This window comes from Perca flavescens, chromosome 2 (genome assembly GCF_004354835.1).
Source record: "Perca flavescens isolate YP-PL-M2 chromosome 2, PFLA_1.0, whole genome shotgun sequence".
In the NCBI taxonomy this organism is placed as follows: Eukaryota; Metazoa; Chordata; class Actinopteri; order Perciformes; family Percidae; genus Perca; species Perca flavescens.
This window is the reverse complement of record NC_041332.1, coordinates 20,400,647-20,416,720: the sequence shown is the minus strand read 5'-3', so window position 1 is coordinate 20,416,720 and position 16,074 is coordinate 20,400,647. Positions and strand designations below refer to the sequence as shown.

Here is a 16,074-nt window from a genome sequence, read left to right as displayed (position 1 = left end):
CTATGGAGTCTGTGATATCTTGTTGCCAGCACACACCAAAGTATCACATGAAAGTCAATCTGTAAACAACTTGCAAACCTAAGATGCCACTGTGAAGTTTAGAACATGCACATTTGGTTTCCTGTCGGTTTGAATGTTATAAAAATATAGATGAAGCCCTTCATACATCTCTACGTTTATCTATAAAATTGTTTAATATGCATGTAATCAATGTAAAAATTCTTCGTCTCAGGTGCTGCAATTTGTGAGCAAAACATATTTGTTCCATGCATTCTTTTCATGAAATGTCCAGGGGGAAGAGTCACTTACTAAACCAAAGTTCCAAATATATATATATATACATATATATATATATATATATATATATATATATATATATATATATATATATATAATTATTATTTTTATATTGTATTGTGATTCTTTAAAATACACGTTTGTTAAATTTGATGAGTTAAATGCTGGCCAGTTATCTTTATTACTTTGGCCAAAACTGTGCATCTTTTGCATGCCATGCTGTAAATTAGTTCCAAAAATGTCTTTATCAAAGGTGTATCAGGTCTTCTGGCATGAAAAGTAACACTGCATGTTTTGTGCATGAAAACATTTTGACACTTGCTGATTTCCTCTTTGCAGCTTGCTGACCACACATTAGATTAGATTAGATTAGATTCAACTTTATTGTCATTGTGCAGAGTACAAGTACAAAGACAACGAAATGCAGTATGTGTCTAACCAGAAGTGCTAAAAAGCAGAAAAGTGCAATGTGATACACAAAGTATAGACGGTGGTGCATAGGCAGGACAAGAAATATATTGCAGTGTTATAAGAGCAGAATAAATATGGCTATGTAATATGAACAATGTATGAACAACATGTATAGATATGTGCAATGTAGTAGCAGTGACATTATACTAGTAGTAAGAATAATATAGATATATGCAGTTTATCAGCAGAATATATAATAAGAAAAACAGAATAAATATGGATATTCTGAATGAACCATATAGACAGATATGTACAGTATGTACAGCTATAGGCAGTGTAGTAACATTATAAGAGTAGTTAGAGTAAGTGTACAGTACAGGCTAAAGGTTTGGACACACCTTCTCATTCAATGTGTTTCTTTATTTTCACGAGTATTTACATTGTAGATTCTCACTGAATGCATCAAAACTATGAATGAACACATGTGGAATTATGTACTTAACAAAAAAGTATGAAATAACTGAAAACATGTCTTATATTTTAGATTACTCAAAGTAGCCACCCTTTGCTTTTTTTGATAACTCTGCAAACCCTTGGTGTTCTCTCAATGAACTTCATAAGGTAGTCACCTGAAATGGTTTTCACTTGACAGGTGTGCTTTTTCAGGGTTAATTAGTGGAATGTTTCCACTTATTAATAAAAAAGCAAAGGGTGACTACTTTGAAGAATCTAAAATATAAGACATGTTTTCAGTTATTTCACACTTTTTTGTTAAGTACATAATTCCATATGTGTTCATTCATAGTTTTGATGCCTTCAGTTTGAATCTACAATGTAAATAATCATGAAAATCAAAGGAAACACATTTGAATGAGGTGTGTCCAAAATTTTGGCCTGTACTGTATGTGCAGGATGAATAGTATGAAGAGCAGTAGAATATGACTATGTATAGGTGTAATTACAGTATATACATTTGTAAATAAATAAATAGAACAGTATGGGTGGGATAGGGTAGTGCAAATTGTTGCAAATTGTGCGGTGGTTAATAGGTTAATTGTCAACAGGATGCAGAGCAAGAGTTCAGTAGGGGGACAGCAGCAGGGAAGAAGCTTCCTCTTAACCTGCTGGTATGAGTGCGGATACATATATATATAGATATAAATACATCCGCTTGTAAACAATCACCTGAATGAGCTTTCACTGAGGATCTATTTCTGTTATATCACCCATGGCTTGACCTGTGTCACCATCATGTTGAATCATTTCACCTGTCAGAAATCCTCCCTTCAGCAGACTGAAGGTGGGGCTTCCTGAACTTCCCGTGCTGGCTGTTTTCATGGTCTCCCTCACTTATCATTACTAAATAATAATCTGAAAAACAATATGAGGTGAGACACTGGGAGGGTAGTGGGAGGAGGACTGTGGGGCGTTCACTCATAGAGGATATCCTGTACACTTCTTTTATGGAACATGGTGAACTGGGAGATTTCCTTAAGTTCCTTTAACTCCGGGTTCATATGTGTTTGTGGAAATAGGTGGGGATCAGAGCATGTATGTTTAGGTTGAGGATATACAGGGCCTTGGGCGGACACATCAGCACTTCTAAAAACGTAGATTCACATGCGAAAAGAGGGAACGACTCAAGCCCACATACCATTAAAGTGCCATTAAATTAAAGGCCAATTCTAAAGTAACATTGAACATGTGTTGCCTTTTATGAATACAGCTTGCTCACTTACTGGACATGTGTACAGGTAGACCAAGAGAAACCTAAATAAGTAAAATGTGGCTTTTAATAGAAAGAGTGATGAATCACGAGTATGGGAATGTGTCCTGGACTTGACACCTTCATGTTAACAAATGCAAACCGGTTTTAATCTACTTATTTCCCTTAAGGAGTGTATCAATATGCTGTTTAAAAAACTATCAAAGGAGTTGTCCCACTTGTAATCCTCAACTGAATCCTCCGCTACTGAATCTCTGCTTTTATTGTTGTCAGTTTGATGCTAAACAGTCCACACAATTACTGTCTTTCTTCTTTATGCATTGGCAGAACATAAAGCAAAATGACACAACCATGCCGCTCTTTTCCAAACTGAATCCTTTGTTTTTCTTTCCCTTTGTTGTATTTTCACAGCAGTGCGTCACCAATTAGCAATTGTCAATATGGTGACCATAAGGGACGGTTGTGGCAGATGATATGTCATATTGAACATATTATTTTAATCCTGAGCAGGCTCGGAAATGGGAAAGTAGGAGGCACTCCGGGTCGAGATGGAGGTGTTGCAGATGCGCCCACAATCATGAGGGTGAAAATGTCATCTAGGCTATGCACCACAGCCTGAGCTCCTAAAGTTATCAAAACGAAGTCTGAAGGGATCAGGGGTGGGGTAGTAGGGGCGGTGGCTGCAGTCATGGCAACAGGTCCAAACAGAACAGCAGCACAGGTTGAAATCCAGGAAGTAGCTCAGCCCATGCAGGACTTCCTTAACTGAGAGGAGTGAAGGGGGAAGTGATGCCTAACATAATACTCCGCCACCTCACCTCTCTACCACGCGGTCCTCACCCCCCACTGGAGGGGTTCAGTCCTTACTAAATTCCTCCACCTTCCATAAAAATAAATCCCCCTGTCTGCAAAATATGAATCATCCACATGGAACATTTCACAGAACTTCACAGGGGTATGTGGCTGCACTGAAGAGGACAAAAATGGCACTGCAACATTGCCACCAAGTGGTGATAAAAATGGGTGTGCGGTGTGTCTGCATGCATCATACAGCTCGCTGAACTCAGCCACCTCATTAACGGTCGAATTAAAGGCTAATTTGCAGAGTGTCGCTCAGCTTGATGTCCAGCCTTAATCACTGTAAAATGCCAGATTAGTCTTATCCTTCGAGTGCAGATTGAACACATATGGGCCCGAACAGAAATTCTACTGAATCCCCCATTAGCACTAAACAAGTAAAATCAATAAAGAGTTACTGATTAAAGGAAGCAAGAAGGATCTCTGTTGAGAAAAAGCCATGCCAGACGCTACTGAGTTATAACGCCACAGGTGCATGATGACGGCATGAAGATTTAACTCTGTCCGTCTATTGTTGGATCATAGTGGTGTATGTGTGTGGGCTGTTAGTGAGTATCCGAACCCGAGTCTGCCAATTACAGTACAGCAGCCACTTTGCACTGGAATATTACGTTTCCTGATTCTGGGAAGTCTTCTTTGACAGTCCATCACATGAGGTTTACTCACTGTTGCTCTGCATATGGTAACTATTCAGTGCACTTCACAGTCATCGTAGCTGTGGCTGTGAGCTTAGTCACGGCTGAGAATGAGAGAAGAAATGTCTAAAAAGGTCAGTTTGTAGATCAGACAACATATATGAAAAATAAATCAGAGGGGTAAAGTTGACATGTAGACACCCAGAGGTCTCATAATGGCTGCTCCAATCCCAACGGCCAAGTAAAGCAAACACAACCAGAGTGGCTTCTAGCTGACTGCTGCCACTGCTAAGAAGCTGCTTCCTCTGCAGTCTAACAAAGAAAAGAGTAAAAGAAAGTCCCTCCCAAAGAAAGCCTTCTCAGTGTTAAAATATCAAATAAGTTTGAAAAAGCCACAACTTACCGGCTATTCTGTCTCGCTCCATAACTCAACGGCTACCTCAAATAGCCACATGTAACCTCTCCTTTTCTCTCCTCTCCTTCCTTCCCTTCCCCTTTTTCTTCATGAAGACTTCCCCTTTCTTCTGACTTAGTCACCCTGTCCCCCTCTTTCAACCCTCCCTCTCTCCTCCCTGCTTTTCCTCCCTCTGCCTCCCTTGCTCTTACTTCCTCCAAGTTTTTAATGTCTTCAGTCTGTCAGGATAACAAGTGAACGGAGCAGACGTCCGCAGCCATGTGCTAGTCATATGGAGTCGCTTTCTTTGCTTTCTCTCTCATAGCTCTCTACTCTCCTACACACACATGATGCAGGCTGGTATCCCAGATAGACACAAGCTGACACCTTTTTTACTTCTTTTCTCCCTTCACTTTCTCCAATGTTTTCGATTCTTCCCTTGATACTGAGGCTAGCCTTGCTCACGCACACCGACACACCCCCGACACTGAAGCAGTATTTTGTCTTTGAAATAGATCCTTAGCCCTTTGACCAAAGGTCCTAATCTGAAAATAAACCCAGTCCACTTAATACAGAGAAAAACTCAAGCAGTCCACCAAGACATCCTGCACTAATACCAAGAACACACACTTCTATGTCATCATCATCACTCTAATCAGCATGTAGAAACCCACAATAAGTCATCGTTCAAACAACTGATGACTGGCTCTGAGTGGACTGAAGAGTATCCTCAACTCTAAAGAAACTTTAGTCCAGGGCCCTCATGTATGAAGTGCTTCTTATTAAGGCTTGTTTAAAACCAGCTAATAATAAGTGTTACAAGCTGTCAGTCAACAAGCTTGTTGACCTCAGATCAGCTGATGCCTCAGCCTCAGCTCTGTAGGAAATGACTGAACATCTAATGTCTTGTTCATCATGTTGCTCACAGTCTCAGAGCTAAACGCATCATTAATTGAGAGAATTTATTTGTGGGGTAGAGGTCTTCATGGATCTACTCAAACCCTAGAACCCGAGACCCGAACCGGAACCCGTATGGGTTCAGATTCATGGGTTTATACGGTCAACTAGGTCTGGGTTGGGTCCCGTTCTATTACCACAGGCCGAAGATATCTTTTCTATGTTAGATGCAACAAAACTATAAAGCTGAGTTTTAAGTTTTTCATGATCCATCAGTATGACAGCAAGTGGACTTTTAAGATAAAACCAGAGTGGACGCTGTTTCAATTAGCAACAGAGTAATAAGAGAAAACCTGGATGGATTTAACCAACTTTATTTGGCAAGGAGGGTGGATTATATCAACATGGCCAGGCACAGGGGAGAAGGCTACTAACGTTACATTAGGTAAGACACAAAGTATTGTTCTGAAAACTTGTAAAAGAATGTGAAACTTGTATATAACAATCAGCTGTCAAATCGGTGCTGATTGGGTCTTTGTCTCCGGGTCCGGCCGGGTTTAAGTCCGACTAGGGTTGGGTATCGTTTGTTTTTTTTTCGATTCCGGTGCTAAATCGATACTTTTAAAACGGTGCCGGTGCCTAAACGGGGCCTGAACCGGTACTTTTCAATAAAGTTAAAAAAAAAGAAGAAGAAAAAAAATAAGTGCAGTAAACAACAGTCAGTGACTTGTTTATTGCTAAGGCCATGGTCAAAATTCAAGATTTAATAATAATGTAATAACTATAACAATAACAATAACTTATTTCACCAGTAAATTGCTGTTGAACCCCAGATGGGAAAAGGGTATTTTACAATTACTGTGAATGCACCACAAGGCTACCTGTTTTAAGTGAATCTGTATTGTTTAATTCCGACAACGGCAGCTGCGAGTGAACGCACCGTCTGTGTTGTTTAATTCCGACCATATAAACATACTGTATATCTATGAATTGCGACAACGGCAGCTGCTGCGCTGCAGAGCAGACTGTTACATCCCGCTGTTGAAGTCCTCCACAGTGAAATACAGTCACGCTTTACACTGTTTAACATTAGCTGTCAGCATTTTAACCGTGATTAATCCAGCTGCTAGCTAAAGGTAGGCTAACGTTACATGCTGTCAGGTGTAGTGTAAAGTCGAGCACCGAAATGAGGCACCGAAACTTTCGTTCTTATTCGGTCTCGTTACTACCGTTTACGTCGGCACCAGTTCCCTATTGGCACCGAGTTTCAGTACCCAACCCTAAGTCCGACAAATCTTGGTTCTGCAGGAATCCGGGTTCCAGCTTTTAGGTAGGTCAGGTCCAGTTTGGTTTCAGGTAATACATTTCTTTCTGGGTCTTTTTGGGTTCAAGCCTGAATTTTTGGACCAGTGAAGACATCTAATCGGTGACAAAAGTCACCCACATTACCGGAGCAAGGCACACACACACACACACACGTCATGCTTAGAGTCTTACCCTCAACTTAGCCGCTCTACAAGGTCAGAGGCCACGTGAGCGATCACCTTGGTGAGAAACTCCCAAGAAAACACAATACACACACAATCTCACACACACCCATCTTTGTTTTTGTATCAGGGAGAGAAGGCACAGCTCAACAGCTCACTTCCTCTTCCTCTTTCTTGCAAGGAACATCCCTCCTCAACCCATGTCTTCCAGATTTACACGTAGCAACATTATTAGCTTTAGCAGCAATCAGCACATTCACCAAAGAAACACACAAAGGCAATTGGACCCAATAGAAACATCCTTCTTTTGTGAGGCCAGTGCTTGGATGAAGCAACAATATGACCAGGTGTTTCTCCAGGCATGCAGTGATAACACATCCTCTCTCTATCTAACCTGCTCTGATACGGGGAACATTTACTTCTGAGCAGTCAAATGTTTGATTCTGTTTGTGTGGATCAGATTTCTGAGCTTGTAAGAGGAAGAATCTTCACATAATTTTAAATTTTACAATATATATTTATAATATTAACACAAATGGTAGATAGCGGAGCCACACACACACACACACAAACACACACACACACACACACACACACACACACACACACAGTTTTGGTCTTAATGGCTATTTTAGTGCGCAAGTCAATATGTAATTGTATTGATAATTTGCCATATAAACATGTAATAGTGCTACATTAAGTTTATTGCCATTATGATGCCTATTTATATTTGTAAATAGAACTCCAAAATTTGAGTTAGGGCAGTCAAAATCAGATGTTTTATTTTGAGGGGCTATGAGAGATAACAAAACTATTCAGGAGTATATTCCACTTGTCTGGTCAGTCCTCTCTGTGCATGTTATGGTGTGATGTCTGTATCGTATTTTTGAAAAATGAAATCAGATGCCTCCTTTTATATTTGTGCAAGAATGCTAAAGTACAACCATGTGCACATTACAGTGACCAAAATCTAAATTCTGATCAATGTGATAAATAATAAAACCAGATAATTTCTAAATGAGCCTTTTAATGCAGAATCCATATGGAAAAGTGAATGCTACTGCTGTGACAAGAATGTGATTTTAAAAATAGAGACATGTCGCTTTGGTCTAGTGGCTTTTTCTGTTGTCTCGTGATCATTTTCCAGACATAAAACGCTGCAGTTAATCACAGGGTCAGGGTAAAAAAAAAATATGTATATATATATACTAATTTTTCTCATATGCACAACACATAAACACATGTTCCGACATACACCCCAGGTCCACTTAGCAGTGTGCTGTTCAGAACAAAGAGCAGTGACACACACTTCAAAACCTTCTTAGTTTAGTGTTCATATAAACACTAAACATAAATTTGGATGGTGTTGATGACTTGGAAGGGGGATGAAAATACTCAAAATTAATATAAAAAGCAAGATTATGGGGATGGTTTATTTTACTTGTTTTGCAACCACATAGTCCAAATCAGGCTTGTTTGTGTTTCCTGGTGCAAGTAGACACTGTTCACGGTTTACAGTAAATTAAGTTGTTTGAGCTTGTAAAGGACATTTTTCGGACACACTGAAGCAAAAGAGAACAGACTGAGAGGGCCTCCCTCACTCATACCTTTCACCACCTGCCCTCTCCATCATCTCAACCTGCTGGCGAGGTACAGCCGGAACCTCCCACACACACACACACACACACACACACACACACACAAAAACAATTGCATATGTACACTCGAACATCCACTTAAAACCAGACACACACACAGGGTTATCTGAGCAGATTCCTCTCGCATGACAGTACACCCTGTAAACACAGAGTCAGCCTCTCTTTTTCTTTGACTTACACATATACCAAATGTGTAACCTATATTTGCATCCGACGACGCAGATGGTCATGAGGCACAGACGAACACGTGTGCTTGTTCACTCATGCGAGACACGCACACATGCACACACACACATGCACACACAACCCCAAAAAAACTGTGTATCACACATTTACTATGGGTGGATGGTGAGCCTTGGGGTGCACGTTAATGTAAGCCGTCACTTCAGAGCATGACCTATGGCCAAACGCGTGACTCAAACATGCTAAATTTAGTTATATAATAGTCAAGTAAAAAGCTCACCAGCATGCCAGCCAACACTAAAGGGATGCCTGCAGGGCAGTGATGCACAATGAAGGAGAAAGAACCATGGGAAGACGATAAAAGATGAAAGGAGAAGAGGAGGAGCGAGCCGGGGAAGCAGTGAAAGAGGTAAATGGAAGAAAAGAATAAAGGAGATAAGGTGAGGAAGGACATGAGGAAGAGGAGCTGAAGCCGCTGGTGTCTTCAGAGGTGGAAAACACATGTGAGAGGGATATACACGTACACACAAACTATACTCTGAAGGACGCCATGGCCTTTGGTGTATTAATTTGTAGTTCAGTGTCAAATTAAATCTATTATACCAACACTTGATGGATGTGTTGCACATTATCGTCATGTCATATTGATAATGTGCTTTAATAGGCCTATGTCTACTTACTTTCTCTACAGTAATAGGCCTAGCAGGCATGCTTAACCACACACACACACACACACACACACACACACACACACACACACACACACACACACACACAGTAACTCTCCTATTCCCTCAAGTCCCCAAAAAAACTCCTGTCTCCAAACATAACAGCAGAGGTTCAAGGAGATGGTGGAGAACGAAAAAGAGAAAACAGTGTGATGTGGTGATGCTAGCTAGCCACAGTCTGATGACCTCACCAGAGCACTACGCAGCACTCATCTCCCCCTGCCTCGTCTCCATCATGCCCACATACATGAGAGAGAGAGAGAGAGAGAGAGAGAGAGAGAGATGTGCTGTCCTCCTCATTTGTGTCCCATGCTGCTGCTTGCTGCTGCTCCAGCTTACACATCCAACCTGGGGCATGTACAGGGACGACACAACTCTTCACATCACTCATCTACACAAGCCAAATTTAAAGGCAGACCCCATGCTCTCATGCAAACCATGAGGAATTGCATTTTTGTAAACACGAAGAACTCTTGCCCTTGTTCCAGAAAGATTTCAATTTTCATTTTGAAGTGCCGTTCTACCGAATTGGGGAAATACCAAAATAATGGGCAACCCATCTTCTAAACAACACTGAGAGCCATCATCTGTAAGAAGATCAGTGATAATGGTTCTCAGTTTTTTTCTACAATAACAGCTGTGAGGTTACATTTTGAATCTGTAATACATGTTTGACAAACAGTCCGCTTAATCACAATGTACCACACAGAAGGAGTTATTCCAACACTGTAAGGCAGTAAGTAGGTTACACCTCATTACAGCAATCTGGGAATGAGAAGATCTGATGGTATTTCTATTTTCCAATCAAACTTCCCAGTCTGGGTTGATGGCAGCCACATGGTCCCACAAACAATTCCCACTGAAAAGAGCTGGTCTGCTGTTCTTTAATATAAACTCAGTGACTTGATGTGTTGTTGTTGTTTTTTTACATTGCATCAAATACATTCAAAATAATGCATCTCAGGTAAAAAGGAAAGCATTCGGCTTCCCATTCCGTATTTTCAGAACTGCTGACCTAATAGATTACGTGAACAAAGTGAGCCTGGATTCAATAAAAGGAGTGATTGTCTGAGAATTGTAAAAATATAATTTAATTGCAATATGTAAATCTTTGTCGGGAAACCCTCTTCTGAGATTCCCATGCACTCATTTGACATTTATGGTTCTCCCTAACTACTGGAAAAATTAACAAAATAAAAAACAAAGAGTCTACAGCCACGCTAGCAGCTAAGGCTAAACACAGCAGTGCTTTTGGCTAAATGTTAAAGTTAGCATGGCAACATGCTCACAGTGACAATGCTAACATGCTGTTTTGCATGTATTATTTACCATGTTCACCATCTTAGTTTAGCATATTAGCATGCTAAGATTTGCTAATTAGCACTAAACACATTGTCATTAGTTTTACAAGTATTTAGTCATAAACCAAAATATTGGACACATCAAAAATACTTGTTGTGCTAGATGAAAAGTCAGGAGACAATGCCACTAGCTTGGCTACAAATACAACAAAGTCTAAAATGAGGCAGACCTAAATGTCCTCCAGCGCTATGAATGATCCACTGAAATATGAAAACTCCACACAGAAACACTGACCTCTATTATTACTAACAGCTTATCATCACAAATTCTTAACCACTGAAGATGTTTCACAGCTCATGAAATCGGTAGTCAAAACAAAGTGCAAAACTCATGGCCGAAGTCATACTGTAACTGATGTTGAGTGAGCAATTGGAACAACTTCCAGTCAACGCTGAGATGCACTCCAACAATCCTCTGCAAGAAACCAGAAAAAATCATGAAGATAACCAATACATGACCCTGTTATCCACTTATGTGGAGAAACACACTCACACAGTCAAATCTGGTTCACAGAAAGGCCCATTCCTTTAAGCCATCAGTCGTGTAGGCTCCTCTCTTCCAGTTCTCTGACTATTTAAATCCCACTCTCAGGTCATTTGGACTGTCAGAGGCTGTAAAAGTGCTAGTGGTGCAGTCTGTCTGTCCCAGCATGGCTGTGGTAACCCTGCAGGCTATTTCCTCCTCCCCATAAGGTAATCATTAGATGTGAGAGGGAGCTGGCAGCAGGATACATAAATGGGATATCCTCAAAGTTCCAGATCCCTTGCAGGAAATGAGTCTGTTGTAGCAATTGATAAGTATGTGGACACTATGTGGATATTGCCGATACAGTAGAAGCCACTGTGGAAGTTTCGGCATCTTTTATCTATTTTGCAGGATTTTTGTAAGACCTCCTTTTGTGGTTTTGAGTGGCACTGAAGCAAGAATAAAAACAGCCTGAATTGTTGGCTTCACAAATCCATATGAAATTAGTTAAGCTGGAACAATAACAGTCCGTCAGCAGTGCTTATGTTTGCTACAGTGTGTAATATATCTCATTGTGCTGTACAATACACACTGCTTAACTGTACTTTATGTAATTGAGTAAGGTAAGCTTATGGAGCATGGATGAGAGAAGCAAAGCTATGTAATTTGGCTGATTATCACAAGGCACAGAAACCATCCACATTAGCCCGAGGCGCGCTGCTTTTACCTCCATCCCTGAAAATCAGCCTGAACTGATGGAGGGATGGTGCTGGGGAAAGAAAGAGAGAGGAGAACGAGGAGAGAGTTCCTGTGGTTCCCTGTGGCTTCGAACCTCTGTAATCAGCATGCCAAGCTCCTGATGTCTAAATCCACAACTTGGACCCAGACAGTCTACACATACTCTACACACATAAAGTATATGCTCTACACATATATATGCTGTACATACATGCGCACGCGCACACACACACACACACACACACACACACACACACACACACCCACACACACATACACACACAGTACAGCAAGCTCATGACACATGAGCTCTGCGGTGATCTCTGTTCAAGTGGAGTTTGGCGACGGTGAATGTCCCAAATAAATGCAAGACAACTGACTGTGGAAAAAAAAAACTGCATACAGTGTCACACCGAGCAATTACGCAATGTCATGTATAATTAATTTGCAACTGAGTTTTTAATTAATATATAATTTAATAGTTCTTAATTAGATGAGATAAAAAAAAAAAAAAAATCCTTCTTAGTTGGGCCTGGCTGACACTAGATTTATTCTCCAGTCAATACCAATATTGGTATTTGAAAGTTAAAAAATCAGATAAGGATATATCGTTTTTTTACATAAATACATAATATTTTTTACACTTTTGATAAGGCTCCCATACATGCTTATATTGATATACATGTCTCTGTGTTAGGATAAGATTATATCAGCCAAATGGACTTTTTAATTAAGCATTTCAATCATTTTTAAAACATGCTTCTTAGATGTGAGGACTTGATGCTTTTAATATTATAGTAAAGTGAATATATTTGGACTGTTGGTCAGACAAAACAAGTTATTTGATGACATCACATTAGGCTTTAGGAAATTACGATGGGCATATTTCACTGTTTACTCATGTTTAATTGGCGTATTCTGCTTTCTCTCTTTTCAACAAAGAGCTTAATGTGAAAAAGGTGTCATTGACATTTTGGCCAAAACTTGGCCATATACCATACATATACATACAGTTTATCATTTTAAAAGCTCTTGTGATGACCCAAATAAAACATTTGTAACTGTAAGAAAATGTAAATACATTTGGAAAAGCAAGGAGCTCAATTAAATTTACAGTGAACTAATTTCTAGAATTTAAATCTCTGTGTGAGTGGTTTTAATGTTATGATTGGAAAATGTGTATTTTTTCACATCATAAGGTTTACTGTAATAAAAAAAGGATGAGGTCATATATGTTTTGTTTGCTCTAAACCATTTACATTTTATACATGCATACACAAACTCTCACACAGAGATAACAAATGTTAATGTTATTCCTTGTACGACATCAAATGATCAAAAAACACAAATGCAAAATAACAGCAATGCTCTCATTATGATGAGCCCATGCTTTACTTAAGCATCTGCTTGTATCATCAGCTGTTTCTTTAATGAACATAGAGCGAAATCCTTCACGACTGGCTTGCTGCTCATCATGATAAACAGCAGTGACATGGCCCGTTTTCATCCTTATGTTATTCACAGGAGGGGGGCTTTGTTAAGCAGAGACGTCATCATCTACCATTTCCATTTATAGCCAAACTGTGACACAGTGGCAGATGATGTCACACTTGCATTTGTGTGTGTATGTGCAATGCTTAGTGTCTATAGGACTATTCAGCAGGGAAAGGAGAGAGTTCTCCTTCATGGTATGCATGCATTGTTGAATCATTGGTCAGTATTTCAGACCCCAAAGCTAAGTTTAATCAGATAGGAATTACAGCTGGGGGGAGAGATACACTAAGAGATAAAACCATGAGAGATGGAGCAAAATCCATGTGTCACTTCTTGTAGTGGGAGTGAAAGGATTAGGCTTTAAAACTGCAGGAAAGTTTATCTAAGGGGAAAAAGTTCTGTCCTTTCAATGAGAGAAACTTATGTTGAATAACCGGTATATAAGGCAGCCCTCGGGGGCTAAGACGGTGAGCTTTTGTACTTAGCACTCATGAAAGAAGACTGATAAAAGTAGTTTAATACTAGTCTAATGTGATAAGGATTATATGAACCGGAGAGCTTGGCAGTTCACTCTTAGGTAGTGAATTAAAGAGACGCTCACCAATGAATAGCAATGCAATAAAGACAGCTTTATTATCACAGGGAGTAGCAGTGAATGTGGTGGTAGTCCAGGCCAATATATGACTCAGACTGAAGGGAATCTAGCTCAGCTGTCACTGAAGAGCCATTGTTAAAGTGAAATAAAGAGCTGTATTGACTCCCCTCATCTGCTTGTTCTCTATGGGACCTACTGGTGTGGTTAAGTGGGAGGATGGATGACATGATGGATGCTGCAGTTTAAAGTGCCATGGCAATTTTAAGAAACCAGTTAGACTCAACGATACTGTAGCCAGGCCCCCTGAAGTGCTCTAGGCTTGATTTAACAGCGCATCAGCAGACTGAATGAGTGCGCTGATCTGTGACCAGTTAGACCTCAGTCCTGTGTTGCTGTAAATTAAAGTGATGGGCAGTGAGCAACATTCATAGATTAGTATTTCTACTCTTAGGACCTGCATGAGTTAAGTAATGATGCAATTAATCCATTACACAATTATGTAATCGATATAATTGACAACAATTTTAATAATCAATTAATGGTTTAAGTCATTTATCAAACATCTCAAATGTGGGAATTTGCTGCCCTTTTCGGGTTTTTTTATCAATATAAATGCAACCCTTGTGTGTTGTAGATGGTTAGTTAGGGGGAAAAAAGTCACCTTTGGCTTTTTTTTTAGATTATACTATTAAACAACTATTAAAATGTAAACAATATAATCCAATACAATAATGTTCTAATGGAAATAATAAATGACAGCCCTACATGGGTTAAAGGACTTAATAAGAGAGTGATGATTTGGAAAATTCTTCCCTGAACATTGCTTGATTGCCTCAGATATTAACATAAACAGTACACTGGGTTACATAATACAAAAAAAGTATTAATAAGAGCATGTATCCAATATTGATACTTGTTGATCATGTAATGGCAAATGTACGCACAATCACATTTAAAACGTCTGATATTTAATCCAATGCACTACTTTTCCACTTTTACGTATGTTTATGGAACTAAACCTTCAACTACTTGTTTTTTCAAACCTGTTTTTTTGGCCACTTGGGGGAAGCAGAAACAAGTTGTGAAAACAATACTGACATATAATCACATTTAGCAGCGATGGAGCAACATTATCATTCATTTAGAGTCATGTTTCTGCCCACCTGATGAATCAAAGTCCAATATTCACTCTCTTTTAGGTCTGTTTTTTGTCTCTGCCAACTCCTGAGGGAAATAACTGTCTCTTTAGTTGCTAAATGCTCCACCAGCTACAGTAGTCTCAAACTATGTCTGTCCTGCTTGGTGATGAGCAGGTAGTGTACAGTGGGTTTTTAGAGCTTTCTAATGAAAACAGCTGCCTGCTGCAGCTGAAAACAGCATTATGAGAGCGGCGAGAGGGAACCAAAACAGTGAAGTTGCGAAGGGGACTGCTAAACAACAAGATGAAACTCACTATAAAGTGCCGTAAAGCTGAGGGGAACTGCAGATTCAGGTGGTAATTCTCTGTAGGTTCATCACTACGAGCCACCCCCTTTTACATTGTCACATTGTTTTCACATTGTCAACTCATACATAATTATTATTATAAAAATACAGATTATAGCAGCTTTAAGTTTTAATTACAATTTGTTTAGAATCATTCATTTGGATAACAGAATTGAGTGAAATGATGCCATGATATGATCATATCATCATGATACAATCTCACTGAAATTAAATTTGTGTTTGGATCCAGATGGGACCTGTATTATGAAAGTGACATATTCTTATTAGAAGTACATCCCCAGTCTAACACAAAGTACAGCTAAGTCAAAAATGTTAGTGTGTGGGCCAAAGTCTGCACATGTCAGCCACTACAGTAAATCTAATCCAGCAGGCTTAATCCTGGCCGTCACCCCCTCTAGTGTGCCAAACAGCGTTGAGATGTTGAGTCATTGTAATGATTAGTCATTTCCTTGTAAAACTGGCAGAGATGAGAATGTTTCCCCAAGACATCCACCATTGTGATAGTCAGTGTATGTGTAGTCTATAGTTCTAACATGAGGACCTAAAAATACCACATCTGTCAGTTCCATCCACAAGTCAACATCAAGAACGCTTCCCTGAGTTTTTATCAAATCTTCTATTAAAGACGAAAAGTTCAACA

The 16,074-nt window shown here is 39.6% G+C and overlaps 1 protein-coding gene across 2 annotated transcripts in view; it reads right to left on the bottom strand.

Moving 5' to 3' along the window:
* The window catches only part of septin9b (septin 9b), a 76,189-nt gene that overhangs the window by 57,096 nt on the left and 3,019 nt on the right, over nucleotides 1-16,074 (bottom strand). Inside the window, exon 1 of one of the 2 annotated variants that reach the window (XM_028593075.1) lies at nucleotides 4,331-4,433. The exons of the other annotated variant lie outside the window; for it this stretch is intronic. Within the exon in view, the coding sequence (XP_028448876.1) occupies nucleotides 4,331-4,352 (22 nt within the window). The 5' untranslated portion in view covers nucleotides 4,353-4,433. Of the gene's footprint in view, nucleotides 1-4,330; nucleotides 4,434-16,074 lie in introns of those variants that run through there. 2 annotated transcript variants of the gene reach the window in all.